The sequence below is a fragment of the Mustelus asterias genome, chromosome 10 (assembly GCF_964213995.1).
Source record: "Mustelus asterias chromosome 10, sMusAst1.hap1.1, whole genome shotgun sequence".
Taxonomy (NCBI): Eukaryota; Metazoa; Chordata; class Chondrichthyes; order Carcharhiniformes; family Triakidae; genus Mustelus; species Mustelus asterias.
This window is the reverse complement of record NC_135810.1, coordinates 122,324,435-122,341,807: the sequence shown is the minus strand read 5'-3', so window position 1 is coordinate 122,341,807 and position 17,373 is coordinate 122,324,435. Positions and strand designations below refer to the sequence as shown.

Sequence of the window (17,373 nt, the reverse complement as noted above, 5' to 3'; positions counted from 1 at the left end):
ATTCGATTCCTGGCTTGGGTGACTGTCTGTGCGGAGTTTGCACATTCTCCCAGTATCTGCGTGGGTTCCTCTGGGTGCTTAGGTTTCCTCCCGCAGTCCGAAAGGTGTGCTGGTTAGGTGCATTGGCCATGCTAAATTCTCCCTCAGTGTACCCAAACAGGTACTGGAGTGTGGCGACTGGGGTTTTTTAAACACTAACTTCATTGCAGTGTTAATATAAGCCTACTTGTGAAAAATAAATAAACTTATACTTAAGAGAAACTTGCTTAAATGGCGGGTGAGTCGGTAACCAGAAGAGACAGAAATGGGATAATTAGGCGACATTTTTCTAGACAGCATCTTTCAGAAGGGAATTCGATAAATATTTGAAGAAGAAAACTAACAGGGCGATGGAGAAAGTAAGGGAGTGGGATTAATTGGGTGGTTCGTTGAAAGAGCCGAAACCTGTGCGGATGGCCTCCCCTAGCGTGCGATTTTAACAGCAAATGCTGAGGACAGTTACAACGCGACTGGCAGCCCTGACTGTAATCTGCCACCTCTTCCCAGGTTTGGCAAAGGGTTGACGCTCAGAGCAGGACTTTATTGATTCAGTTCAGACAATGTTGGTGACTCACATTTCCGTTTTTTTAACCTTCCTTTCCCCAAACAGTGACCTGCAGAGACTGGGAGAGCTACAGCCAGAGCTGGCGGGAATAGCAGAGTTCTCTGCCACCTACTTAGAGTGTCAGCTCCTCCTCATGAAGGTAGGGTGGTACGTACGGTTCTGAAACACTGCGTTGTTGTAACTCTACCTTCCTGCTGACGGACTTTTAAAGCCAGTAACAGGGAAGAGATTTAGTAGTGGTATATAAGATACCTGATATAGAAAAATTAAATCAAATAGGGAGCAGCTGTGTCCAGTGCATGAGAGCCCTTAATCAGTGAACACAAATTCAAGACAAATGCCAACAGAACGAGAGCAAGTTGAGAATTTAACTCAGCGAGTTGTTGTGATCTGGGAGACGCAGCTTGAGAGGGTGGTGGAAGCAGATTCAATAGGAACGTTCAAGAGGGAATGGAATATGCCTACGAATGGGAGAAGGTTTGCAGAACCTGGCCGAAGGGCCTGTACTGTGCTGTAATGTTCTATGAACCGTGGGAAGCATGACAGTGTGTTGTGGGACTTCTTGGATAACTCTTTTCAAGGAGCCGGTACAGGCATGATGGGCCTAATGGCCTCTTGGGCTGTTTGATTTGATTTATTATTGTCACATGTATTAGTATACAGTGAAAAGAGAAGGAAACAGGAGAGTGCAGAATGCAATGTTACAGTCATGGCTAGGGTGTAAAGAAAGATCAACTTAATGAGAAGTATATCCATTCAAAAGCCTGATGGTGGCTATTCTTGAGTCGGTTGGTACGTGACCTCAAACTTTTGTATCTTTTTCCCAACGGAAGAAGGTGGCAGAGAGAATGTCCGGAGTGCGTGGGGTCCTTAATTATGCTGGCTGCTTTGCTGAGGCAGCGGGAAGTGTAGACGGAGTCAATGGATGGGAGGCTGGTTTGCATGATGGATTGGGCTACATACCCTGATAGGATGTTTCTCTGATAAGAGGACAGCGGGTCTTTGGTTTATACTTGTTTTACAAAAATCTCGCAGATGTGGTACGGGTGCCACGAAATCCTGGCTTGTACAAAAAGCACATTCAGTGACTTCTAGGTAGGTTAGAGAAATCACTGTCAAAACAGCTAAATGCCATGAAAGATTGGGATTGGAAAGTTTTTCTATATGGACAAGTTATTTAAATATTTGATCTTGGGATGTAGCCATGGCTGGCTAGGCCAGCTTTTATTGCCCATCCCTAATTACCCTTGAGAAGGTGGTAATGAGCTCCCTCCTTGAACTGCTGCAGCCTGTTGGCATGGCTAATCCCATAGTGCTGGGATGGGCCTTGGCTGTAACTGACTCAAATTGGGAAGGTTCAATGAGGATTTGGTTTGAGACCCAAGTTTTCGAAGCTCTGCTGGCATGCTTGTAGGCAGGAGGGGGCCATTCAGCCCCATTGGAGTCTGTTCCATCATCCAGTTAGATCATGGCTGATCTGTCTCCTAAAAAGAATGTGCGGAGAGAGATTTGAACCCCAGCCTACAGTGGAGAATGCGAGCTGCCCAAAACACTATATACAATGAAGGACATTTCTGTTAAGCCTCATCTATTTAGAACATTCACAATAGAGTTTTAGTTGTAACTTGTACTGTTGTGCAGAAAAGATTTACCAGGATGTTGCCTGGTATGGAGGGCATTAGCTATGAGGAGAGGTTGGAGAAACTTGATTTGTTTTCACTGGAACGACGGAGGTTGAGAGACGACCTGATAGAAGTCTACAAGATTATGAGAGGCATGGACAGAGTGGATAGTCAGAAGCTTTTTCCCAGGGTGGAAGAGTCAATTACTAGGGGGCACAGGTTTAAGGTGCGAGGGGCAAGGTTTAAAGGAGATGTACGAGGCAGGTTTTTTACCCAGAGGGTGGTGGGTGCTTGGAACTCTGCTGGGGGAAGCAGTGGAAGCAGATACGATAGTGACTTTTAAGGGGCGTCTTGACATTTACATGAATAGGATGGGAATAGAGGGATATGGTCCCTGGAAGAGTAGGGGGTTTCAGTTCAGTCGGGCAGCATGGTCGGTGCAGGCTTGGAGGGCCAAAGGGCCTGTTCCTGTGCTGTAATTTTCTTTGTTCTCATTCTCATAATTCCTGAGGATGGGTCGAGTGAGAAAAAGTTTACTCTTTTTAATTCGTTCATGGCGTGCTGGCTAGGGCAGCATTTATTGCCCATCCCTAACTGTCCTGGAGCAGATGCTGGTGGGCTGCCTTCTTGAACTGCATGTTTGAGGCTTTGGACCAAGACCCCCTCACTCAGGCCACAAGGCCCTTGCTTAATCCTGACGAGTGTGCACCCACCCATGACCATGTCCGTCCATAAGACCCTTCCCCTCAGCATAGAAGTTTGAAGGGAAATGTCACTGAAATGTTTAAGATGGTTAAAGGATTTGATAGGGTAGTCAGAGAGAAATTATTTCCTCTTGTGGGAAAACCCAGAATAAGTCTCAACATCAGATCCAGCCTGCTCAGATTAGATGTCAAATAGATTTGTGTTAAGCTGGTATTTTTAAAATTTGTTCATGGGACTGGTTGGGCCAGCGTTTATTGTCCATCCCAAAATGCCCTTGGACTGAGCTTCAGAGGGCAGTTGAGAGACAACCACATTGCTGTGTCTCTGGAGGCGCATGTAGGCCAGATCGGGTAAGGACAGCAGATTTCCTTCCCTGAAGGACATTAGTGAACCAGATGGTTTTTACAAGAATTGACAATGGTTTCATGGTCATCATCAGACTTTTAATTTCAGATTTTTATTAAATTCAAATCTCCGTGGTGGGATTTGAACCTGGATCACTAATCCGGTGACAATACCACGATGCTATCGCCTCCTCAAGGTTGGTAAAAGGAGTGGAGGTGCAGGTCAGCCATGAACTAATTGTGATGTGGAGGTGCTGGCATTGGACTGGGGTGGGCACAGTAAGAAGTCTCACAACACCATCAGGTGAGTGATGAAGGAGCAGTGCTCCGAAAGCTTGTGATTCCAAATGAACCTGTTGGACTTTAACCTGGTGTTGTGAGACTTCTTACTATGAACTAATTGAATGGTGCACCAGACTCAAAAGGCCGAATGGCCTACGACTGTTCCTAAACCCCTTTCTTGGTGATGGAGCGGGTGTAACGTGGGTTGCCATCATGTTCCAGTACTGCTCATGGATAAGAGAGATTTACTTTGCATTTAATTTGTGCTGACTGAGACTTTGTGTTTTGGAAGATGTTGGGGTCCCTATCTGATCTAGGGGCGGCACGGTGACACAGTGGGGAGCACTGCTGCCTCACAGCGCCAGGAACCCTGGTTCAATTCCTTGGGTCACTGTGTGAAGTTTGCATGTTCTCCCCATGTTTGCGTGGGTTTCCTCCGGGTGCTCCAGTTTCCTTCCACAGTCCGAAAGACGTGCTGGTTAGGTGCATTGGCCGTGCTAAATTCTCCCTCAGTGTACCTGAACAGGCGCCGGAGTGTGGCGACTAGGGGAATTTCACAGTAACTTCATTGCGGTGTTAATGTAAGCCTGCTTGTGTCACTAATAAATAAACATAAAAGTATCTCTGCTGTCACGCTGTGTGTTTGGATAGCAAAATAATGTAACAAATTTTAACCTATCCCACTTATCAGCAAACTCACAGATTAGGGTGCTTCATTGATTTAACTTCCCTGCTTGATTTGAAATCGACAGTGTGTGAAACTGGGGTTGGAGAGGTGTTAAACCAGCATTCCACCCAGTCCCTTGTGATTCTCACCGGGTGAATTAGATTTCAATTCTCCTCTTGTGTATCGCTCCGTGTCTTGCGCTCAGGTCGTGTCTGAGTCCTAGCCAGCTGAATCTTTATTCTCTAAGGGTGTTGTGAGCAGATTTGGAGAATGGGTACATTGCTGATTGCAGGTGCCAAAATGTGTGTGAGATCAACATGCTCTCCATGAAGTGGAATCTGAAAGGAAATGTTGTTTTCCCCCCCCGCAGTCTCTTCAGGAGAAGCTGTGGAACGTGGCTGCCCCACTCTATCTCAAACAGAATGCCATGGCCGCTGCTGCAGCTAAAAAGGTAAGAGATCTCCCCTCGTGTAACCTACCCGCTTGGCTTGCTCCCTGTGGTCTGACGTGGGTGTCAGCCGTGACTCAGTGGGTAGTGATGTTGATTGAGGGATAAATATTGGCCAAGACACCGGGGAGAATTCCTCTGCCCTGTTTCAGAATTGTGCCGTGGGATCTTTCACATCCAGCTGAGAAGGTGGAGCAGATCTCAGTTTAACACTTTATCTGAAAGACAGCATCTCCGAGAGCGCGGCGTCCCCTAGAGTGCAGCGCCTCCGACGGCAGCACGGCACCTCCAACAGTGCAGCACTCCCCGAGTCCTCCACTGGAGTATTAGTCTTGATTTTTGTGCTTAAGTCCTGGGTCATTAGATCATGAAAAAAATAGGAGGAGGCCATTTGGCCCATCAACCCTGCTCCACCTTTCAGTAAGATCACGGCTGACCAATGTGACCTCGACTTGGCTTTCCTGCCTGTTTTCCATAACCCTTGACTCCCCTGTCGATCAAAACTCTGTCGAGCTCAGCCTTGAATAAATTCAGTGACCCACAGCCTCCACTGCTCTCTGTGTGAGTGAATTCCGAAGGTTGATGACCCTCTGGGAGGAAAAGTTTATCCTCCTCTCCACCCAAAATAGAAAACCCCTCATTTTGAAATGTGCCCCCGAGTTTTAGACTCCCCCCATGAGGGGAAACAGCCTCTCAGCATCCACCCTGTGAAGCCCCCCCCTCAGTATCTTAAGATGTTTCAATGAGATCATATCTCATTAAACTCCAGTGAATATAGGCACAACCTTGCCTCATAAGACAAGCTCCTTCATCCCAGGAATCAGCCATGAACCTTCTCTGAACTTCCTCCAATGCAAGTATATTTTTTTATTCATTAGTGGGACATGGGTGTCGCTGGCTGGCCAGCATTTATTGCCCATCCCTAGTTGCCCTTGAGAAGGTGGGGGTGTGAAGCCACCTTGAATCGCTGCAGTTCATGTTCTGTGGGTTGACCCACAATGCCGTTAGGTAGAGAATTCCAGGATTTTGACCCAGCGACTGCAAAGGAACGGCGATATATTTCCAAGTCAGGATGATGAGTGGCTTGGAGGGGAACTCCCTCCTTAAGTAAGGCGACCAAGTAAGAAGTGAGAGCTGAACCAGTACCGTACTGAAGGAGTGCTCAAATGTCAGAGGTGCTGTTTCTCAGATGAAGAATAAAAACAGCAGGTGGATTCTTCCCCGCCCCCACTTTTTTTTTGGACAATTAACTTCACAGGAAAAGCTACGCTTAAAAGTGAAGATTATGTTTTCTCTGGGAATTAGTGTTGCACTTTGTTTCTCTTCCAGCTTAAAAGAAACGCAGCCAAAAAAAAAACTCCTTTTTGCTTTTAGTTTTATTTATTAAAATACCCTTCTTGTTAAAGCATGGCCCATGAATTTGGACCATTATAGCTGCAGGAGGGAGTGAGTTTTGCTAAAGGTGGCACTTCTTTAGATATTCACTAGAGGGAGCAACTGGAATGTAGACGCCAGTGTTCCCCTGATAACTTTGTTACCCTGTAGCTGATTGCTGTTAAATATCACCATTCCTTTATAGGGTCAGCTATGCATCACGTGGTATATATGGATTTTAGTAAGGCGTTTGATAAGGTTCACCATGGTAGGCTTCTGCAGAAAATGCAGATGTATGGGATTGGGGGTGATCTAGGAAATTGGATCAGGAATTGGCTAGCGGATAGGAAACAGAGGGTGGTGGTTGATAGTAAATATTCATCATGGAGTGCGGTTACAAGTGGTGTACCTCAGGGATCTGTTTTGGGGCCACTGCTGTTTGTAATATTTATTAATGATCTGGATGAGGGTATAGTTGGGTGGATTAGCAAATTTGCTGATGACACCAAAGTCGGTGGTGTGGTAGACAGTGAGGAAGGGTGTCGTAGTTTGCAGGAAGACTTAGACAGGTTGCAAAGTTGGGCCGAGAGGTGGCGGATGGAGTTTAATGCGGAGAAGTGTGAGGTAATTCACTTTGGTAGGAATAACAGATGTGTTGAGTATAGGGCTAACGGGAGGACTTTGAATAGTGTGGAGGAGCAGAGGGATCTAGGTGTATGTGTGCATAGATCCCTGAAAGTTGGGAATCAAGTAGATAAGGTTGTTAAGAAGGCATATGGTGTCTTGGCGTTTATTGGTAGGGGGATTGAATTTAGGAGTCGTAGCGTTATGTTGCAACTGTACACAACTCTGGTGCGGCCGCACTTGGAGTACTGTGTGCAGTTCTGGTCCCCACATTACAGGAAGGATGTGGAGGCTTTGGAGAGGGTGCAGAGGAGGTTTACCAGGATGTTGCCTGGTGGATAGTGATAGCCTTTTTCCTCTGATGGAGAAATCCAGCACGAGGGGGCATGGCTTTAAATTGAGGGGGGGTAGTTATAGAACCGATGTCAGGGGTAGGTTCTTTACCCAGAGGGTGGTGAGGGATTGGAATGCCCTGCCAGCATCAGTAGTAAATGCGCCTAGTTTGGGGGCGTTTAAGAGATCCGTAGATAGGTTCATGGACGAAAAGAAATTGGTTTAGGTTGGAGGGTCACAGTTTTTTTTTTTAACTGGTCGGTGCAACATCGTGGGCCGAAGGGCCTGTTCTGCGCTGTAATGTTCTATGTTCTATGTTCTATGTACATGCTGTCTGTTTATCAGTGGTACACCAAGCCCCACACACCCCTGCCCAGTTTATCCATCACCCCTGACCCACATTGGCTCCCAGTCCCACCTCGATCTTAAAATTCTCAACCTTGTTGCTCGGATCCCCCCTCGCCCTTTCCTATCTTTTTTTAAAATCCTTTTTTTTGGGCACCACTGGCTCGGACAGCATTTATTGCCTATCCCTAATTGCCCTTGAGAAGATGGTGGTGAGCCGCCGCCTTGAACCATTGCAGTCCATGCGGTGTAGGTACACCCACAGTGGTGTTAGAAAGTGAGTTCCAGGGTTTTGACCCAGCAACAGTGAAGGAACGGTGATATATTTCCAAACCAGGATGGTGAGTGACTTGGAGGGGAACTTGCAGGTGGTGGTGTTCCCATGTATCTGCTGCCCTTGTCCTTCTAGATGATAGAGGTCGTGTGTTTGGAAGGTGCTGCCTAAGGAGTCTTGGTGAGTTCCTGCAGTGCATCTTGTAGATAGTGTCTCTTGCTCTACCCGTCTGTCCTTTCCTACAGATTCTGGAGCATACCTACAAGCTGGAGTTTTTGTACAGTGGTCTAGAGAGTAGACATGTCGCAATCATCCACCACATGCGGCTTCAGGCTAAAGGGCTGCAGCTCATACTGACTGCGCGCACCACCAGAGGGTAAGGAGACCGCTTCGGAATACGTTAACACTGCCTGATGAAATACTCAGGAGCATCATCTTTTATAGACTGGTTAGAATGTGGAATTCACTCACAAGTAGAATGTTTGTGGCAAATGTGTTCAGGGGGAAAGCTACCTTAAATATTGTACAAAGTTATATAGAATTTACAGTATAGTTCCAGGCCATGCAACCCAGCTGGTCAGTTTACAGTCTGTATGAACCTCCTCCCACCCCCTCTTCATCTCACCCTACCAGCATACCCTTCTATTCCTTTCTCCCTCGTGTGTTTATTCAGCCTCTCCTCTACTGTGCATCTCAACCACTCCCTGTGGTGGCAGGTTCCACATTCTCACCATTCTCTGGGTTAGACCATATCTCCTGAATTCCTGATTGGATTTATTAGACTGTCTTATATTGATGGCCCCAGTTTTGCTCTGCCTCACAAATGGTCTACTCCATGAAGCCCTTTCATGAACTTAGAGACCCCTAACAGGGGGAGATGGTGCTGTTGTGGTAATGTTACTGGACCAGTAATCCAGTGGCCCCAGGCTAATGCACTGGGGACAGAGGCGCGAATCCCACCACGGCAGCTGCTGGAATTTAAATTCAATTACTAAAATGTGGAATATAAAGCTAGTCTCAGTAATGGAGACCATGAAACTGTCATTGGTTGATGTAAAAACCCATCTGGTTCACTAATGTCCCTTTAGAAATCTGCCATCCTTACCCGGCCTGGCCTACATCTGACTCCAGACCCACAGCAACGTGGTTGACTCTGAAATGCTATTCAATTCAAGGTGATTAGGGGTGGGCAATAAATGCTGGCCTAGCCAGCGACATCCACATCCCATAAATACACAGAAACATAGAAGATAGGAACAGGAAGAGGCCATTCGGCCCTTCGAGCCTGCTCCGCCATTCATTACTATCATGGCTGATCATCCAACTCAATAGCCTAATCCTGCTTTCTCCCCATAACCTTTGACCCCATTCGCCCCAAGTGCTATATCCAGCCACCTCTTGAATGCATTCAACGTTTTGGCATCAACTACTTCCTGTGGTAATGAATTCCACAGGCTCACCACTCTTTGGGTGAAGAAATGTCTCCTCACCTCCGTAATGAATGAATCAACAGGGAGTTGAGGAGAATATTTTTTCACCCAGAGGGTGGGTGGTGAGGGATCTGGCATTCGCTGCCTGAAAGGGTGACAGAGGCAGAAACCCTCACCACATTTCAAAAAATGCTTTCAATGTGCCGTAACCTACCGGGTTATAGACCGAGAGCTGGACAGCAGGGTTAGACAGGTTAGTTCTGATCAGCTGGTGCACCATGGACTGGATGGTCTCCTTTGCTGTAAATCTCGATGATTCTGTGAGTGCAAAAAATATCTTCATCAAGTCCCACTTGTGAATATTTTCCCTTTCTTTTCCAGGATGGAAACCCTGATAAATATGTGCGAGCTGTTTCTGCAGGAGATAGAGACCTTCCCACGGTAAACATTTCCATGGATTTGAGAATTTGAATTCAGTCCATGTGGAAAAAAAAATTGTGGAAGTAAGAAGTTGGCCCAACCTGGTTTACCGGTGTCCTTTGGAGGGGGTGGTGGGAAGGGGAGAGTGGTGGTGGCTGGGGGAGAGGTGGGTGGGGGAGTGCTGCAATCGAGCTTGGTGCCACCCTGAAGGTCCAATCACCTTAGAATGTTTACAGCGCTGACCCCAATCCAGTGTCAATGGGAATGGGGTCGGAAGCATCTGTGAGGGGAAGGAATCCATAGAATCCCTACAGTGCAGAAGGAGGCTATTTGGCCCATCGAGTCTGCACCGACCACAATCCCACCCAGGCCCTATCCCTGTAGCCCCACTTATTTACCCTGCTAGTCTCCCTGACACTAACGGACCATTTAGCACGGCCAATCCACCTTACCTGCACATCTTTGGAGTGTGGGAGGAAACCAGAGCACCCGGAGGGAACCCACGCAGACACGGGGAGAACGTGCAAACTCCACACAGACAGTGACCCAAGACGGGAATCGAACCCGGGTCCCTGGCACTGTGAGGCAGCAGTGCTAACCACGGTGCCTATTGGAGTGCCTCTGTGGGGTATGGAATTGAGGTACACAGTGCGACATTGTGTCTCGCCTGACTTGCCCCCATTCAGCCTCGCCCTTCCTTACAGTGTTATGTCAGCGTTTTTTCCAGCGTTGCATATCAATGGTTTCTTTTCCATTCCCTCCTGCAGGTACTTTGCATCAGAACTCCAGTATCTACAGGAGAGCTTTGTTGAGAAGCTGCTGGAAGTTATGCCAAGACTTGTGGCCTGCAAACCAGCAGAGATGGTGAAGATCCTTCAGACCACTCTGCGACATAGCAACTTCCTCCTCCTCGAACTCCCAGAGGAGGTTCGTTATCAGTTTTGTACTCTGACAGTGTTGGGGAGGCAGGATTACGGACAGCAAAATGGTGGTAGAGGCACTAAGAGGTTAAAGAGGCACATGAGAAGGTTTTAAAAAGACTCAGTGACTTAGGAGATTAGAATTTAAATAGCATAGTGGAGTAAAGGGGTCAAGAACACAAAGATTATTCTCCCCGGAGCAAAGGAGATTGAAGAGGGATTTGATAGAGGTGTGCGAGATAATTACAGGCTTAGAAGAGATGCACAGAGAACAGCTGTTCCATTGGCTGATGGTGCAGGGACTCGGGGGAGACAGGTTTAATGTTTTGAGGGAGAGACACAGTAAGAAGTTTAACAACACCAGGTTAAAGTCCAACAGGTTTATTTGGTAGCAAAAGCCACATTCCCACAGAATGGTGTGGCTTTTGCTACCAAATAAACCTGTTGGACTTTAACCTGGTGTTGTTAAACTTCTTACTGTGTTTACCCCAGTCCAACGCCGGCATCTCCACATCTTGAGGGAGAGATACAGGGGGAATGTGAGGGAGAATGTTTCTACACGGCGAGTGGGAATGAGCTGGAACTCGCTGCCCACGAGGGGGATGGAAGCGGAGACGATGAATGATTTCAAAAGGTAATTGGATGGGCTCTTGAGGGAAATAAACCGGCAGAGTTACAGGGATAGAGCGGGGGAATGGGACTGACTGGATTACGTTATGGTAAAGTTGCCATAGTTCCAGGTGACTGGTGGTGATTCAATCTGAGGATCACCGTACCTCATGAATAACCTCAGCCGGTACGGGAATTGAACCCGCGCTGTTGGCATCACTAACCAGCCATCTGGCCACCTGAGCTAGAGAGCTAGCATGAACTCAGTGGGCTGAATGGCCTCATTCTGCTCCATAATGACTGTGTGCCTTGATAAATCACTAAAAGCAGCGCTATATGTTGAAGGCCATTTTGAAAAAAGCAACCGCTTTGAGGCAATGGCCTCGTGGTATTATTGCAAGACTATTAATCCAGAAACTCAGCTAATGTTCTGGGGGCCAGGGTTTGAATCCCACCACGGCAGATGGTGGAATTTGAATTCAAGAAAATATATCTGAAATTAAGAATCTACTGATGACCATGACGACAATCGACCTATTGTCGATTGTTGGAAAAACCCATCTGGTTCACTAATGGCTCTTTAGGGAAGGAAATCTGCCGTTCTTACCTGGTCTGGCCTACATGTGACCCCAGAGCCACAGCAATGTGGTTGATTCTTAACTGCCCTCCAAGGGCGACCAGGGATGCGCAATAAATGCTGGCCCAGCCAGCGACGCCCATGTCCCACGAATAAATTGTGAAAAACGCTAGGATTTATTGTTCGAGTATTGAACATTGGTTAGATCACATTTGGAGTTACTGTGAATGGGCAGCTTGTTAGAGAAAGGATATGGAGACCCTGGAGAGGTAGCAAAAACAGGTTTACAAGGATGAGACCAGAACAGTGAGTCATACCTGTCTGGAAAGGATGAATAGGCTGGGTTTCCCTATGTTGTTAAGGGAAGACATCTGGTGGCCTAATAAAGGCTTTTAAAACCATGAAATATTTTGATAGAACGGACACAGAGAGTATTTCCTGCTGTGGGAAAGAACAAATCCAGAGGCCGTGAATATAAAAATCCAACCAGGAATTCAGAAGAAACTTCTTTACCCAGAGAGTGGGGAGGATGTGGAAATCGCTACCACAGAGAGTGGTTGAAGTGAATAATTTCAGGAAAGTCCAGATAACGCTAGCTAAGGCTATGAGGGAAAGGCTAGATAGGGTCTTAGTCATAGAATTTTACAGCATAGAAACAGGCCCTTTGGTCCAAGGTGTCCGTGCTGCCCAGTTTTCACCACTGAGCTAGTCCCAATTGCCCATGTGTGGCCCATATCCCTCTATACCCATCTTACCCCTGTAACTGTCTAAACGCTTTTTAAAAGACAAAATTGTACCCGCCTCTACTACTACCTTTGGCAGCTCATTCCAGACATTCACCACCCTCTGTGTGAAAAAATTGCCCCTCTGGACCCTTTTGTATCTTTCCCCTCTCACCTTAAACCTATGCCCTCTAGTTTTAGACTCCCTTTACTTTTGGGAAAAGGTGTTGAGATAAGGCCAGGTAAGGCGAGATAAGGCTGGGAAAGTCAAGATACAATCAGATAATGTTAGATAAGGCTATGAGGGAAAAGTGAGATAAAGCTGGGAAAGGCTAGTTACGGCCAGATAATGTTAAATAATATGTGGGAGAGGGGAATAGAAGGATGTGCAGACAGGGTAAGTTGAGGAAGGATGGAGTTGATGCTGGAACATGGGCTGGTTGGGCCGAATGGCGTGTTTCTGTGCTGTTATATCCCATGTAATCCTATGTTTAAAAAGAAGGTTAATGTGTGAAGTTGCGATGAGCTACAGCACTTCAGTGTGAAGCTGCCTGTGGTGGATTATCACCTGAGATTGCTCTCCCAGCTGCTGCACTAGAAACTCCAGCTTGTACATGTGCTCCAGAATAGGGGAGACAGCATCTGGGAACGGGAAGGCTGACGGCTGGCCTGATAGACATCTCAGGGTGTCTCGGTTTGATGACTCCTCCAAGGTGTTGCCCACTCTCTGGGTGAAGAAGTTTCTCCAGAATTTCCCATTGGATTTTTTGTACAGGAGCCGGAAGGAGGAGATGAAATGAAAGCAGCAGGCACGCCTGCTTCCAACACCGGACTAATCCTTTTATTTCGTAGGTGCACAGGGCCTCTGCAACCATCATTGAGCCGACAGGAGAATCTGACAATCCTCTGAGGTTCACGTCTGGCCTGGTGGTAGCTCTGGACATCGATGCCACGTTAGAACATGTGCAGGACCCCCAGAACACTGTTAAAGTGCAGGTAGGTCACCGCAATCAGTGGGACATTCACTTGACCTGTTTGCAGATCTTTAACTCTGCAAAGTTCTCTACCCGAAAGGCCTGTGGATATTCGGTTGTTGTATGTATTGATTTTTTTTAAAACGTTTATTTGTTAGCGTCACAAGTAGGCTTACATTAACACTGCAATGAAGTTACTGTGAAATTCTCCTAGTTGCCACACTCCAGTGCCTGTTTTTGGGTCAATGCACCTAACCAGCACGTCTTTCAGACTGTGGGAGGAAACCGGATCACCTGGAGGAAACCCACGCAGACACGGGGAGAACGTGCAGACTCCACACAGACAGTGACCCGAGGCTGGAATCGAACCTGGGCCCCTGGTGCTGTGAGGCAGCAGTGCTAACCACTGGCTGCGGTCGATACATTCCTGGTTACTGAGAGAATCTAGAGCTGTGTGAATCAGGTGGGAAATGGCATTGAGGTTGAAGATCAGTCTTGGTCTCACTGAAAGGTGGAGCAGGCTCGAGGGGCTGAATGGCCTACTCCTGCTCCTATTTCTTATGTTCTTACTAACCGGTGGTCATTTCAAAACCCAAGCATTTACACTAGTGGTTTGTGGTCACCCAGGATCGATATAGGAGCAGGAGGAGGCCGTTCAGCTCCTCGAGCCTGTGCTATCAATCAGCGAGATCATGGCTGATCGGTATCTTGCTTCCACCTACCTGCCTTGACCCTACATCCCTTTGGCTAAGATAATCTGATCAATCTCAGTTTCAAAATGTTCAATTTAAACCCCATCAGAATGTTCCAGATTTCCACTCCCCTTCGTGTGAAGAGGTGCTCTCTGATGTAGCCCAGAACTGCCTGGCTCAAATATTAAGGCTTGTTTCAATCTTTGTTCTAGATTCCCTCTGCCCTCCATCAACAGAGGAAATCGTTTCTCTCGATGTACCATGTCAGATCTTGTGATCATCTGAAACACTTCAAGCGAGTGCAAGTCTAGCCTCTGTAGCCTGTCTTCATTATTTTTAAATCCTTTAAACCCCAGTCTGGTGACTGTGCACTGTACTGTCTCTAAGGCCATTATATCCTTCCTGAGATGCCATGCCCAGAATTGAGCATGGTGTTCTAGATGGGGCCTGACCAAGGCTCTGAACAATTACCAGCTACTATGCCCCAATAGGGCGTTGGCACCCATGGACTTCCTTTGGTTGGTCCATGTTGAAGCTTGACTAGGCACTGCAGTGGTTTGCCATTGCCTTCTGCAGCATGGCTGACTGGGAAACTCCCATTATTGCTGCCTGCCATCAAGCATATGGAAAGGATTTACAGGCTGATAATCCAACTTGTTTGGCCACATTATGAATACACCTTCCATGACTGGCCATCAAGTGAGACTTGAACCCAGAGCTTCTGCCCTAGAGGTAGGAAAGCTACCCATCCTGACCAACAATGGATCATAGGCCATTCAGCCCATCAAGTTTGCACCGACTCTCTGACAGCGCATCTTTCCTAGGCCCTGCCTTATCCCAGTAACCCCATGCATTTACCATGGCTAATTCCCCCTAACCTACACATCTTTGGACACTAAGGGACAATTTAGCATGGCCAATCCAGCTAACCCGCACATCTTTGATCTGTTGGAGAAAACTGGAGCACCCGGAGGAAACTCAGGCAGACACGGTGGGGGGGAGGGGGACCGTGCAAACTCCACACAGCCAGTCACCCAAGGCTGGGTCCCTGGTGCTGTGAGGCAGCAGTGCTAATCACTGTGTCACCGTGCTGCCCTGGTGGTCCCCAGATGGTCAGTTGACAATTCCAAAAGGATCACTAGCTATTGGAATTGATAATTAGGTTATTAGATGATCATTATCCTATTCTTTCTGCCTTCCCTGTTCCCCTTTTACTGCGGCCTCTCTTTGTAACTCAGCCATCAACTTAATCAGCCTGAGCTGTCCCTGTCGAGTGTTTGAACATCTTCCTCGTGTCCAGTTTATAAAATCAACCAATCATCCCTATTTTAAAATTGTATCATTCAGCACAGGAGGCCATTCAGCCCATGTGCCTGTGCTGGCTCTCTAGAAGGAGCATTTCACCTAGACCCACCCCTCAGCCTTTTGTCTTCAACCCTGCAAATTTGTTCTCTGTTAATTACATAATATTCTATCCTAATCACAAGACCTCCCTGAACCATGCCCAGTTGATCAATACCTCTTGGAATTGGTGATTAGATTTTTAGATGATGGTTACCATATATTTCTTGCAGAGGAATAAAAACCACAACGTCAATACCTATGTTCTTATACACACACTCTGTGAAGAAAGGCGTTTGCTCTCTTGCAACAACAATGCCTAGCTGTATCTTTCACCTCAGATTCTCAATCTTTAATAACTTAGGAGCTCTCACTATTGGGAAGGATCTTTTGTGATCGTGTTGTTTAAGAAATATCACATCCCACGTTCAAAATCAAGAGGGATCTAGACAGTAGATAGGGGGGGGGGAAACTGTTCCCACTGGCGGAAGGATCCGGAACCGATGGACACAGATTTAAGGCAAATGACTCAATGGAGGCAAGAGGAAAAACATTTTTACGCAGCAAGTGGTGAGGAGGATCTTCACTAAAAGCATCCGATAAATATTGTGAAGAGCAAATGCTTCCAGGGCTGAAGGGAACAGGTGGCGGAGTGAGACTAGGTGAATTCTCGCACACAGCCAGCATGGGTGGCATGGTGGCACAGTGGTCAGCGCTGCTACCTTGACCCAGGTTCGATTCCTGGCTTGGGTCACTGTCTGTGTGGAGTCTGCACATTCTCCCCGTGTCTGCGTGGGTTTCCTCCGGGTTCCTCCCACAGTCTGCAAGACGTGCTGGTTAGGTGCATTGGCTATGCTAAATTCTCCCTCAGTGTACCCGAACAGGCGCCGGAGTGTGGCGACTGGGGGATTTTCACAGTAACTTCATTGCAGTGTTAATGTAAGCCTACTTGTGATACTCATAAATAAACTTTAAAAACTTAAACATGGATACAGCAGGCCAAAAGCCTCCTCCTGTGCTGTAACCATTCTGTGATACAGTAACATTCATACCAAATTTCCTCTTTGCTCTTGCCAAGTATTCATTCTATCCAGTGAAAGTTGTCTTTGGTATCACCTGCAGATCATGTATCCCGATGGACAGGCCCATATAATCCACCCCAAGCCGGCTGATTTCCGAAATCCTGGGCCTGGAAGACACCGATTGATCACACAAGTCTATCTCTCCCACACAGCGTGGACAGGTAACCTGAGGTGGTGTCAACATCTTGCCGTAACTCAGGGCTGAAGGAAGGTTACGGGAGCTTTGCAAGCAATATAATCAGACAAGGGTTTAAAAAGAAGGCAAGGAAGGGTTTTAAAGGATGTCACCAGAGATGAGCGATTCTATTCATCAAGAAAGACAGAAAGGCTGCAGCTGTTTTCTCGAGGTGACCTGATAGTGTTTCAAGTGGTGATGGGCAAATACAGAGAAGATGTTTCCACTGGTGGGGCAAGTCGGAATAAATGGGTGTTTTTCCGGTTGGAGGAAGGTAACTAGTGGCGTGCCGCAGGGATCGGTACTCGGGCCGCAACTGTTTACCATTTATATAGATGATCTGGAGGAGGGGACGGAGTGTAGGGTAACAAAGTTTGCAGACGACACAAAGATAAGTGGAAAAGTGAATCGTGTGGAGGACGGAGAAGATCTGCAGAGAGATTTGGACAGGCTGAGTGAGTGGGCGAGGATATGGCAAATGGAGTATAACGTTGAGAAATGCGAGGTTATACACTTTGGAGGAAATAATAACAAATGGGATTACTATCTCAATGGAAACAAATTAAAACATGCTACCGTGCAAAGGGACCTGGGGGTCCTTGTGCATGAGACGCAAAAGCCCAGTCTGCAGGTACAACAGGTGATCAAGAAGGCAAATGGGATGTTGGCCTATATTGCGAAGGGCATAGAATATAAAAGCAGGGATGTCTTGATGCACCTGTACAGGGCATTGGTGAGGCCACAGCTGGAATACTGTGTGCAGTATTGGTCCCCTTATATGAGGAAGGATATATTGGCATTGGAGGGAG

At 47.1% G+C, this 17,373-nt stretch overlaps 1 protein-coding gene across 1 annotated transcript in view; it reads left to right on the top strand.

Moving 5' to 3' along the window:
* ints4 (integrator complex subunit 4) overlaps positions 1–17,373 on the top strand; it is a 56,418-nt gene that overhangs the window by 35,137 nt on the left and 3,908 nt on the right. Inside the window, exons 16-22 of the mRNA XM_078222596.1 lie at positions 650–743; positions 4,595–4,675; positions 7,868–7,998; positions 9,434–9,493; positions 10,240–10,399; positions 13,153–13,296; positions 16,430–16,550. Coding sequence (XP_078078722.1) covers positions 650–743; positions 4,595–4,675; positions 7,868–7,998; positions 9,434–9,493; positions 10,240–10,399; positions 13,153–13,296; positions 16,430–16,550 — 791 coding nt within the window. The remainder of the gene's footprint in view (positions 1–649; positions 744–4,594; positions 4,676–7,867; positions 7,999–9,433; positions 9,494–10,239; positions 10,400–13,152; positions 13,297–16,429; positions 16,551–17,373) is intronic.